Source organism: Phoca vitulina, unplaced genomic scaffold (assembly GCF_004348235.1).
Source record: "Phoca vitulina isolate PV1807 unplaced genomic scaffold, GSC_HSeal_1.0 scaffold6, whole genome shotgun sequence".
In the NCBI taxonomy this organism is placed as follows: domain Eukaryota; kingdom Metazoa; phylum Chordata; class Mammalia; order Carnivora; family Phocidae; genus Phoca; species Phoca vitulina.
In genome coordinates, this window is record NW_022589709.1 from 67,549,490 (window position 1) to 67,562,143 (window position 12,654).

The 12,654-nt window shown below is 37.8% G+C and overlaps 1 protein-coding gene across 3 annotated transcripts in view; it reads left to right on the forward strand.

The window, feature by feature from the left end:
• PLPP1 (phospholipid phosphatase 1) overlaps positions 1-12,654 on the forward strand; it is a 100,361-nt gene that overhangs the window by 56,681 nt on the left and 31,026 nt on the right. Inside the window, exon 2 of one of the 3 annotated variants that reach the window (XM_032404416.1) lies at positions 9,827-9,978. The exons of the other annotated variants lie outside the window; for them this stretch is intronic. Within the exon in view, the coding sequence (XP_032260307.1) occupies positions 9,827-9,978 (152 nt within the window). The remainder of the gene's footprint in view (positions 1-9,826; positions 9,979-12,654) is intronic. 3 annotated transcript variants of the gene reach the window in all.

Below are 12,654 nucleotides of genomic sequence, written 5' to 3' on the forward strand. Positions count from 1 at the left end.
CGCGTGCGCGACTCAGCCGCTTGGGGTTCCGTCCGGGGGCTGCCCTAAAGTCCTTTCCCCGCCGCTACTGGTCTGCGAGTCTGTGCCCCGTCCGCAGCGTGCGAGGCTGTCACTCACTGGCGGTGTAGGATCCCCACGGCCAGGCACCCTCCCGCCGCCGTTTATCCTCCGATATCTGCCCGCGGAGTCAGGGCTCTCTGCTTCGTACCTCAAAACCAACTGCCTGCGATATTCTGTTTGTAGAGATCCAGATCTTCTTACATCTCAGGCTGGTTTCGTGGGTGCTCAGAGTGGTCTGGTAGATATCCAGCTCAATTCTGGGGACCAGTTGAAATAGGGTCCCCTACTCCTCCGCCATCTTTCCCCCCTCCCCAAATTTAATAAGAAATTCTCAGTTCCCTTAATTTTTCTACTTCAGAGATCCATTTCATTGTCTGTCTCAGCCATTAAACTTCCTTGATCATATCCTACTTGATGCCATTTCTAATAAATTAAACCCCTCCATAATCTGAGTTTTAAGCACTCTGCTTTCTAATCATCACCTTCATGAAAACAATTCCTCTCAGACACCAGCAGTTTCTAAGTTGTTAAATCTAAAGATTTTTTAAAATTTACTTATTTGAGAGAGAGAGAGAGAGAATGAGAAGGGGGAGGGTCAGAGGGAGAAGTAGGCTCCCCGCTGAGCAGGGAGCCTGGTGTGGGACTCGATCCTAGGACTCCAGGATCATGACCTGAGCTGAAGGCAGTCGCTTAACCAACTGAGCCACCCAGGCGCCCCTGTAAGTTGTTAAATCTAGTGGTCTTCATCTTACTTGATCTATCAGCAGCATTCAGAAAACACTTAAAACATGTTTTATTTTGAAATAATTTTAGACTCTCCTACAAGTTGCAAAAATAGTTCAAAGACTTCCCTGGTCCCTTCACCCAGGTTCCTCCAGGGTTAACATGGGTGTGGGGTGTGTGTGTGTGTGTGTGTGTGTGTGAAATTCTATGAAATTTATCACATGTAGAGATTTGTGTAACTGTTCAGAACTGTTGATCACCCCAGAGAAACTCCCTCAGATTGTCTCTTTCTAGTCACACCCTCCCCCAGTCTGTAACGCTTGACAACCAATGGTCTATATTCTCCATCACTGTAATTTTGTCATTTATGTTATATAAATGGATTCATATAGTATATATTTGAAATTGACCTTCTGAAATGGACCTTTTTTTTTTTTTACTCACAGTTGAGCCCATCAGTAATTTATTTTTTTACTGTTGAGTAATAGATGGATGTATTGTAGTTTATTTTTCTGTTTGTCTGAAGGACATCTTGGTTATTTCCAGTTTTTGACCATTACAAGAAAAGCTCTATGAGGTTCATTTTTTTGTATGTGTGTATGGATGACTAATTGTTCCAACATCATTTACCAAAAAGATTCTTCCTTCTCCATTGGATTGCTTTTGTATCTTTGTAAAAAAAAAAAAAAAGTTGGCTGTATTTGTATGGGTGAACGTAAGTTTTCTTTTCTTTCTTTCTTCTTTTTTTTTTTTAGTTTTCATTTTTCTAGGGTAGATACCCAGTAGTGGAATTGCTGTCTTTTGGTAAATGTATGTTTAAATTTCTAAGAAACTGCTAAACTGTTTTTAGAGTGGCTATACCATTTTTCATTCTCACCAGAAATGGCTAAGAGGTCCACTTGTGCATCTTCACCAGCACTAATGATGTATTTTTCATTTTGGCCGTTTTAATAGGTGTGCAGTGATGTGTCCTTAGGGCTTTAATTTGCTTTTCTCTAATGGCTATTGATGTTGAACATCTTTTCAAGTGGTTGCTGCATACCCATGTATCCTCTTTGGTCAAGTGAATGTTCAAGTTTTTGCTTATTTTCTGGTGAGATTTCAATTTATTTATTTATATTAATTTTTTTCCATGGAGTTTAGAGAGATCTTCATTTATTCTGGATACATAAAGTCTTTTGTTGAATATGTGATTTGCAAGTATTTTTTTCCTTGTCTGTATCTTGTCTTTTCATTCTGTTAAATGTCTTTAAGAGCAAAAATTAGTTTTGAAGAATAAAGTTAATTGATATTTTTTCTTTTTTTTTTAAGATGATTTATTTGAGAGAGAAAGAGAGAGAGAATGAACAGGGGAGAGGCAGAGGGAGAGGGAGAAGGAGAGAAGCAGACTCCCCATTGAATGGGGAGCCTGATGAGGGGCTCAATCCCATGACCCTGAGATCATGACCTGAGCTGAAATCAAGAGTCAGACGCTTAACTGAGTGAGCCACCCAGGCCCCCTGGTATTTTTTTCTTTTATAGACTGTGTTTTTGGTGTTGTGTCCAAGAACTCTTCACCTAACCCTATTACAAAGACTTCTAAAACTGTTTTCTTCTAAAAGTTTTATAGTTTTCTGTATTGTTCTATCTCTGTGATCCATTTTGTGTTAAGTTTTGTATGAAGTATGAGGTTATGTTGAGGTACATTTTTTTTGTATGTGTGTATGTATGACCAATTGTTCCAACATCATTTGCTGAAAAGACTCTCTCCATTGAATTGCTTTTGTACCTTTTTGAAAAAACAATTAGTTGGCTGTACTTGTGTGGGTATATTTCTGGACTTTGTTCTTCCTCCATCAATATATATGTCTTTCCTTCCTCGTATATCGCGTCTTAATTACTGTAGCTTTATATTGGGTGGTAAAAATATATATTGAGTAGCTAAAAATCAAGTGGGAAAAATAAAGTAGAGCTACAAAATGTAGCTCAAAAATTTCATGAAGTGTAACTCCTCCAACTTTATTTTTTTCAGAATTGTTTAGCTGTCTAGTTCCCTTGTCTTTCCACATAAATTTTAATTTTTTAAAAAAAATAGGGGCTTGAATTCATGACCCTGAGCTCAAGACCTGAGCTCCACATGAATTTTATAATCAGCGTATCTACAAAAGAAATATGGCTGGAATTTTTATAAGAATTGCAGTATAGCTATAGATAGATTTGGGGAGAATTGACATTATTACCTTGCTCAATCTTTCAATCCGTGAAGATCATGTCTTTCCACTTAGTTAGGAAAAACACCATTTCATCAGTGTTTTGCAGTTTTCAGCATACAGATCCTATATATATGTACTTAGGTTTATACTTAAGTATTTAAATTTTTTGAACTGTTATTAATGGTATTGTGCCTTTAATTTTGGTTTCCAGCTGACTGAGCCAGCCAGCCACCCCCCCCCCCACTCTGGTCTCTCAAATGGAAAACCTTGGGGTCATCCTTCACTCCTCTTTTCTCACACTCCTATCCAATCCATCCATAAACAAATACTGTTGACTCTACTTTGTAAGTGACTTCACAACTTGACCACTATAAGATCTGTACTGTATCTGCAGTTACGTCTCCCCTCAGACTAGTGCCTGGTACAGAGTAGTAAGACCCCACTTAATTGTTGAATTGAATGATTGCTTCTTTATTAAAGAAACAGTACTCAAGACTTTGAGATTTTACCTTCTTTAGTTGAATTATATTATCTCTTAATGTTGACAAAAAGAAGTTATTTTTATATCTTCCTTAAGTTTCCTGAATTCATCAGACTTCTATTACAGATGGAGTTCCATAAGATTGTGGTCTATATACTGAATTGTGTTCAAATGTAGTTAATATTAAACTTTTCAGGGTTCTTTAAGATTTAGTGATGTTCTAGTTTCAGTTAATTTTAGTTATAATTTCTTATGCTGGTTGAAAAAATTATTTTTCATTAAAAAAAAACCCCTGCCCCTAGTAAAGATTAATATTAATGAAATATACTCATATCAACACCCTGTGTAACATGAGAGTGTGTTATATATAAGGTGACTGCTCTGAATTGTTTACAGCAAAAGAAAAACATTCAGTGCTTTAAGTAATAAAACTGATCTTAGTTCCTTCTTCTTGAATCTTGTTTTTTGGTGTAGTTCAATAATTATTTTTGTTTCTGGTTTATTCCCTCTGTTTCCTGAACCTTATTTTATCATGTATTCTCATGTACCCGAGTACACTTTATTTTATGCATGAATGGAGCAGAGTAACTTCACAGGTTCTCTTAGTCACCACAGTTTCGTGCTCTTTAAATATAAGCAGAAGGAAAAGAAGGCATTGACATACTCTTTTTACTATTTTATTAAGTATAATTATATCTTAGGTCCTCACTAGCATCTTTGACAACTCGTATTTTCAAAATTGACTCTTTCCTACTTGGAATTTCCCCATTGGTGAGTAAACAGGTAGGTTTTCAAATGAACTAATAAAGAAGGTAGACTAAATAAACACCTCCCTTATCTGTTTAGCCTAGGGCCACAGTCAAGTATTAAAAGTAATAATAGACCCATTTATTCTACAGTTCAGTCTATACCTTTACATTCTTTATAGTTCTAGTCTCCATCTACATCCTTCCCTTCTTGTTCAGGCATTAGAATATGATCCCTGAGATTTCACAAATGGACATCGTCCTCTCTGTTTGGTGGTATCTTTTATCTGCCAGTGGGGTATGTTCCTCTTCGAGGCTACTGAAGTGTGGTGTCTGATAGTTTTGTGTCCGGATTTCTCAGGCTGATGCTTACTGCTCTTAGCCTTGGGGGGAAGTGTGTCCCTTAATGATTTGCTGCTGTGGACTCAGGAATTGCATGCCACTCTTTCCTGAGCATCAGATAGTTTTATAACCCCTAATGGGATACCATTTTACAGTAAAAAAGAACAAGATACCAGTCTGTGCTACACCATTGATGAACCTTAAAACATTATTTTGTGGAGGCGTTTGTGTAGTTTTCACTATTTCCCTTCACATGTAAAAAAGTTCTTAATCACAGTTTCTCAGTTCTTTTGGACACCCCACCGCCAATCTTTCCAACTAACACCTTTGTTTATATCATGGTTTCAAGATGCTGAGTATTTGTGCAGAGGAAGTTAAAGATGTTGTGTGACCGTGTTTTTTTTTTTTTTAAAGATTTTATTTATTTTAGAGAGAGCACTCATGTGCGTGGGTTGGGGGAGTAGCAGAGGGGGGGGAGAGAGAATCCCCAGCAGACTCCCCACTAAGCACGGAGCCCAATATGGGGCTTGATCCCACGACCCCGAGAACACGACCCGAGCTGAAATCAAGAGTTAGAGGCTTAACCAACTGAGCCACCCAGGCACCCAACCATGTTCTTATATTATCTTTTCCTATCTCTGGTAATGGATGAAGAACTGCTCTGCTGGTATTTAGCTGGTGAAAGTGGTGAGTTACCCTATCACACATTCTCTTTTGAACTATGACAAATATTCACTAGTAGAAAGTAGAAGGCTATATTTATTTGTGGGTAAGTATGAGTTTACCATGCAGAAAATCTGATTCTTAAATGGATGAATATGACTAGCTACATGGGCATATTAAAAAGCAGAATGTGGGAGTGTAGAGTGGTATGGCCATTTTGGAAAACAGGTTGGCAATTTTTTTTTTTTTTTTAAGATTTTATTTATTTGACAGAGACACACAGCGAGAGAGGGGACACAAGCAGGTGGAGTGGGAGAGGGAGAAGCGGGCTTCCCGCTGAGCAGGGAGCCCGATGCGGGGCTTGATCCCAGGACTCTGGGATCATGACCTGAGCCGAAGGCAGATGCTTAACGACTGAGCCACCCAGGGCCCCCAGGTTGGTAATTTCTTAAAAAGTTAAATATAAACATATACCATATGATTTGGCCATTCTACTCTTAGGTGTCTACTCATTAGAAAGGGAAATATATGTCCACACAAAAACATGTACGTGAATGTTTATAGTGGTATTAGTCCACTAGACAAAAACCAAAACAATTCAAATATCCACTGATGAATGGATAAACCAGATGTTGTATATACATGCAGTAGGATACTAATTAGCAATACAAAAGGAACAAAATGCATGCTACAATGTGGATGAACCTCAAAAACATTATGCTAACTGATATAAGGACTTAAGATATACCACATATTGAATGATTGCATTTAAGTGAAATGCTCAAAAAGAAGCAGAAAACAGATGAGTGGTTGCCTGGGGTTGGCAGTAGGAGCAAGAATTGAATGCAGATGGGCTTGTGAGAATTTTTGGGGTAATGAAAAAGTTCTAAAACTGTATGGTGGTGATGATTGTACAACTCTATAAATTTACCTAAATCACTGAATGATATACTTATGAGTGGCTGAATTTTATGGTATGTGAACTATACCTCAGTAAACTTTTTTTCAAAAAGGGAATGAAAATGAATTTTGTAAACTGAAGTATTAAGAAAAACATTGTTTGACAAATGTAGTCATTTGACTAATGATGAAAAGGGATTGTCTTGGAGATGTAATCTTTCAGGTAAAAGGAAAAGGGTGTTCGATTTACATTGAGAAGAGTAAATGGAACCCTTCTCTTTTGCCTTGAAATCTTTAGTTAACAATAGCATCAGATGTTTTTACTTAAATTTTTGCATTTCTCCATATTTTTGTACACTGTGGGCTGATAGAGTAAATTGTGGTTATATAAAATAACCTTTTTGGAGCAGTTTGTCAAGGACCTTAACATTTATATCCTTTGGCCTGTAATTCCACATAAAAAGTATAGTCTCAGGAAATAATTAGAAATGAAAACAAGGTCTAGTATTTGGAAATGTTCACTCTAGCATTACAAAGGCTAATAAAAAAATTAGTAATCGACATGCTCTCACAGTAGGAGGAGTTTTTATAATTGTTTTAGTTATGGCTCTGTTGGTTGCAAGGGGCAGAATTCCTTTATAACTAGCTGGAGTAAGGTTGGGTTTTGTTGACAGGATACAGGACACTCTAACAGCTCCAAAACAGCAAGATCAGTGAGGCCCTTTGGCAATGGGGAGCCAAAGCCGCTTTCCCCATTTCTCACTCTCAGGGGCCAGGCTAGTCATTTCTGTTTTCTTTGCAGGCCTACTTTGTCCTCAGCCTCTTCTTCAGCCATTCTTTCTTGTGCATGGTTCAGTGCTCCTTGCCAGCTCTGACTGAGTCAGTCTTTGTTCCATTTCCAAAACTTCCAGAGCAGGAGTCTGGACTAGGTCATCTTTTTGAGCCTGAAGTGGGTCAGTGAACAACTGGTGATTTGATCTTCTCCATCCCCTTTTTGGGGTCTACATTCAGGTTTAGTAAAAGTGAAATGGTGTTGGATAATGACATTGATAAAAGAGATCTCATGGACTCTCAGAAATTGCAAATATTATTAATTTAAGATATTTCTAAGGCCTTCTGTGATAAGATTGCTTTTCACTCACACTCTTAAAAGAATAGTGTGCATTTGTGGTAGATCCCTGCTTTTTTAAATTTTTATTTTTTTAATCATTCCTTGCTAAAATCTCCATGGTATGGCTTCCACCCTTTCTTCCTTATTATAAACACTTTTACTAAGTCTGCCTCTTGAAAATGTATTAGATGCTGTGGCTCAATCACCACATCCTGAGATGCTGTCTCTGGACTTGACCTCAGTGATGTTACTCTCTCCTGACCTTTCTCCGGCCCTCCAGGTCTGCCTCAGTGGATCTTCCTCCTGTGCTCATCCCTTTAATATTGCTGCTGCCCTGTGCCTCACCCTCCTCTTCTTTTCATTTCATTTCATATCTGTCCTGCTCTTTCTTTTACCTCTGTGGCTTCAGAGATCCTTTATATCCCCAAATCTCTTGTCTTTATTAGACGCCTTCTGCTGAGTTCTGTGGTAACCACCAGCTTTTTGAATATCATCAGAACTTCTCTTTTGAACCTTCATAGCTTTTTGTACCTCTGTTTACTCTTTGCTGCACGTATGTATTGTGCCTTATATAACTTTGTATTCCTGGTAGCACCTACCAGAATTCTTTGATAGTGGATTCACTCAACATTTACCCATCTATATATTCCTGTTTTTAAAAATGGGCTAATTATACTTGTATGTGATTTTATTTTCTTTCCTTCTTATCCTAAGAAAAATACCCACAAACTTTTTTTCTAAATCTAAAAATAATTTCCAACATAGTTGTTTTGGTCAGAGGAAAAAAAAAACAAAACCCAGCTTAGTGGATATGCTTGCTAAGAACATTTTTCAATATATTTGGGTCTATTAATATGAATTTTTCCTGAGAATAAGGACATAAAGCCTACTGAGTTTTGGACACTAATCATATGTGGATTTAATTTCTGTACTAGATATTTTCTTGTCCCACTACAAAAGAAAGACATCATTGAAAAATTCAACCAGTTCAGAAATATGCAATGTAGAGATTGAAAGTTTCCATTATTATGTGTAGAGTTCTTCCAAGTAGAATTGAACTGTAGAAATGGTGGTACTTTGTGAATACAAAATAAATTTGCTCATGCGGTAAGAGTATGGCTATTGGTTGAAGGGTGAATGGTTAGTTACTGTACAGGGCAGGCAGCGACTGATAGCGCAGATCTGCTTACTAACCTCCACAGCGTGGCTGCTGTGTGCACAAGGTTTGTGCTGGAGCTGTGCTATCTGTGTTAAAGGCTTGGGCATTTCACCCTGTTCCTCTGAGTGCAGACAGTTTAGTGCATCAGAGGATAGTCTGAAATCAGACATGAGAGGTAGTATAAGGGTCAGTTAGCAAAGTCAATTCTAGTTTATTTATTTATTTGTAATTGTAGCTTTTACCAGAAGTATGGCTTTGGGAACCTTGTGAACATCTTAAAGACTTCTAATGGGTTGCCACTCTTGGCAGATGATTTAACACAAAGATAACTTTGGTTCATGTATTCAGGGTGTAAATGAAAAACAGGAAGATAAATAAAAGAACTAGGAATATACTTCTTTTCATTTAGCTCTTGTAGGTAGAACATACTTGATATTTGTAGTAACGACACTCAGGCAGAGTGGCAGAGTTGTGTTTGTCATTCAGCCTTTGGGGTTTTAGTGGAGTTAAGGAGACCTGTAAATGGTCATCAAGACTTGGTGCTTCATGGAAAGAACACTTAAACATACAATGAGTATGTTAGCTTGGTGGTTATGGCATTGCTGCTGGGAGAATGGGTCTCTGAGAGAGACAATCTTCCATACTTGGGTAAGTCTCGACACAGACCTCATGTTGAAGGTTTCTGCTAACCTATAACTCTTTTATAGAGTATTCCTAGTTGGTATGCTGCATATTAATCAGTATGTCTGCTTCACTGAAGGAGACCTGAATTCTTAAAGCTGACTTTTAGGGAAAAGACAGTTTAGGAGGTGAGTGTGAGACATAATCTTGAGGGAAAACATGGGTGAAAACAGAACTGTCTTTTGGTGTTTTTGTGCTTGACTTCATTGTCCATTTTTTCTTACACTTGGTTTAAGTTCAGATCCTTTTCACAGCAGCTCGAAACTTGCTATAGACAGTATTGAAACGAGTGGATAACATATTATTCAGATACTCTAATAGCTCAGCCAGGACCATGTCCTGTCCAAATGTGGTAGTAATTTTGAGACAAAATGGGTAATGTCAAAAAGCTGTTTTCCTTTTGGAAGCAGAGTGCGTGACAAATGGGTTTGGGAATAGTGTTGAAAACCCTGTGATTGAGCGGCAAACGAGCATGAGAAGGGATTTTTTTTGTCTTCTCTGCCATCTGTTTAGCGTGTTCGGGCAGGAACAAAGGGAAGAAGATACTCTTGGTTAGATTGGTAAAGCATTAGTCCCTTTTCTATCTTTTTAATCTCAACTGTAATCTTTCTAACTTGTGTTGCATGCATTGCTGCATTTCCTTTTTATGTGTGCTCTTATTTATTTTCATGGCAAATGCATTTTTAAACAGTCTCTGGGATAATTATTGCCATTAATTAATTTTCGTATTTCCATTTTAATGATATTTTCATTTATTCCTTTTGCTAGCTGGATTGCCTTTTGCAATTCTTACTTCAAGGCATACCCCCTTCCAACGAGGAATATTCTGTAATGATGAGTCCATCAAGTATCCTTACAAAGAAGACACCATACCTTATGCGTTATTAGGTGGAATAATCATTCCATTCAGTATTATTGTTGTAAGTCAAATCCACTTTTCCAAGTTTATCACTTTTGGGCAGTTGGCTTAATTTTGTGTTAATCTGTTAGTGACTGAATGCATAAATGTCCAAAACAATGTATTTTTTTTTAACGTTTAATTAACGTTATTTGATCAAGGTGATCTCAGCTATTTTAAGTGGAACCAAAGGAATAACTGTATAATTAGAAGAATCTTAACTGAATGTGTGTAGCTTTTATGCTAATATTTTCCAAGTCACTGTGGTTTTTAGAGCTCTAAGTTGCTGTTGTTGCAGTAATCATGCAGTAGATACATGTTATAGCAGTATGTTTTTAGCATACTTTATACCTAGGGTATTACTTTATGATTTGTGGGATCTGTGTGTATGTACCTACTTTCTAGTTACCGAGTTCTAAAAAAAGAAAAATAACTAATGTTAAGACTTCATTCTAACCCATGTTAAAGAATTTTTAAATAATGCCAGCAACTAGAGAGAAAAGCCAAAGTTGTGTATATAATCAGCAGTGAACACAAGAGAATTTTTACTGGTACTGAAACCTAATAGTAACTATTGCTTTTAGGATTTCGGGTGGGAATGCTTAGAGATTGTGCTCTAAGGAGAAGACATCAAGGGATTGGACTAGATTATTTCATAATTTCTCAACTGAGAGAGTCTGTGACTTAGATTAAATAGCTTTATGCTCCATGACTTGTAACTTTAGAAGGAAGATTTATGTTGGTTGAAAGTAGAAAATATGGTCCCATCCAGGAGGTAGGCCAATAAGATAACATGTGTGTCTTGTCAGTTTTGGTGTTTATTGAAAAAAAAAGCTTAATTTAGAAATTCAATGTTTCATTCAAGAATGATCACGGCTCCTTATTAGCATTGAGAATTAATCAGCTCATTATTTGTGGTACATAATTAATAAAAGAAAATCTTTCTCATAAACATGCTTGTTTTATGAGACTGTGAACTCCTGGAAGGCAGAGATGGTGCTTTGTTCTTCTTGGGACCCCCGCTGCCTGCCAGGGAGCCGGGCATGGTGGAACCTGGCATGTCCTAGGTGCTGGAATGAAATGAGAGTAATTACATAGTGACCTTGGCTGGCTCTTCTACAGTAAGGTGAAGTTTTAAGAAATCAGATCCCTTTAATCTAGATAAATCTTTACACTGAATTTTTACTGCTGAAAGAACAAAAGCCAAGGCTATGATTGTTCCTTTAAGAAGGCAGTGAGAGTAGATTTTTTTTTTAAGTATGTGTGTTTCTGAGATACTATTTGAATTTAAAGTTTTTAATAGGATACTTAGTTGCAAATACAGTTGCCCCTTGAACAAGTTGGGGTTAGGGGACACTGCCACCCGGTGCAGTCAGGAATCTGTGTTAAAATTTTTGACTCCCCCAGAACTTCACTACTAATAGCCTACTGCTGCCTGGAAGTCTTACTGATAACATAAAGAGTCAATTAACACATATTTTGTATGTTACATGTATTGTGCAATAAAGTCAGCTAGACAAAAAAAGAAAATGTTAGTAAGAAAATCCTAAAGAGAGAATACATGTACAGTACTGTATAATGTAAGTGGACCCACTCATTTGAAACACGTGCTGTCGAAGGGTCAGCTGTAGTAGCTGAGTTCATACAAGATTCTCCCTTGGAGTATTCGAACACTGCTGCAGATGGACTTTCTTTCTTTCTTTTTGAAGATGTTATTTATTTATTTGACAGAGAGAGACACAGCGAGAGAGGGAACACAAGCAGGGGGAGTGGGAGAGGGAGAAGCAGGCTTCCCGCTGAGCAGGGAGCCCGATGTGGGCCTCATCTCAGGACCCCGGGATCATGACCTGAGCCGAAGGCAGACGCTTAACGACTGAGCCACCCGGGCGCCCCTGGACTTGTCTTTCAATTCTGCTTGACTTTGTGTCTCTCAGTCAAAAGGTTGCTGCACAAGCAAAACTACAGAAATCCAGTAGAGACCAGAGGCCTGCTGCAGGACGGGGTTCTGACAGCCGGGCAGTGTAGGTGTAGCCTGCACCCGCACAGGGCCTGACGGAACCCTCCGTGAGCGAGGACTTGTTATTTATATTTCATGAATTCCTCAGTTTTGACGATTTCATCATCTACTGTGAGAAAGTTATCTCTGTGTTTAATAAAACGATTATAAATTGAGTGTAGGTTTCTTAAAAAAGAACAGACTCTTTAAAGGTGCTATGAAAGTACTATTTTCATATCAGCCAACACTGCACAGGGTGGTAGTTTTATGTACTAATTTTAAAAAATTCACTTTGTTTATTAACTCCACTTATTTCAGTAAGCACTTGGTTAGACATGTAAGTAATGTTTAATTTTATTTACTAGAAAGTGAATCAGTTCTTAAAAAAAAAAAAAAAATCAGGACTGTGATTCAGACTTCATACCAGGCTTTGACCTGGCTTACAGATGATCCACAGATAGATAAGTGATTGAGGGAGCCTGGTGGAGAACCAGAGTTAATATAGTTTCTCAGAAGTCAAGGGAGAATTTCAATAAGGAGAAATGATCAGTGATGTCAAATACTGTGAGAAGTTAAGGTAAATGAGAGTTGATAAATACCTGTTCAATCCGATGAGACCATTTTGACTTTTGAAAAAGATTCAGTAGAATAAAGGGAATGAAGGTAGTTCAAGATATTTAGGAAGGAGTGGAAGTACACCAG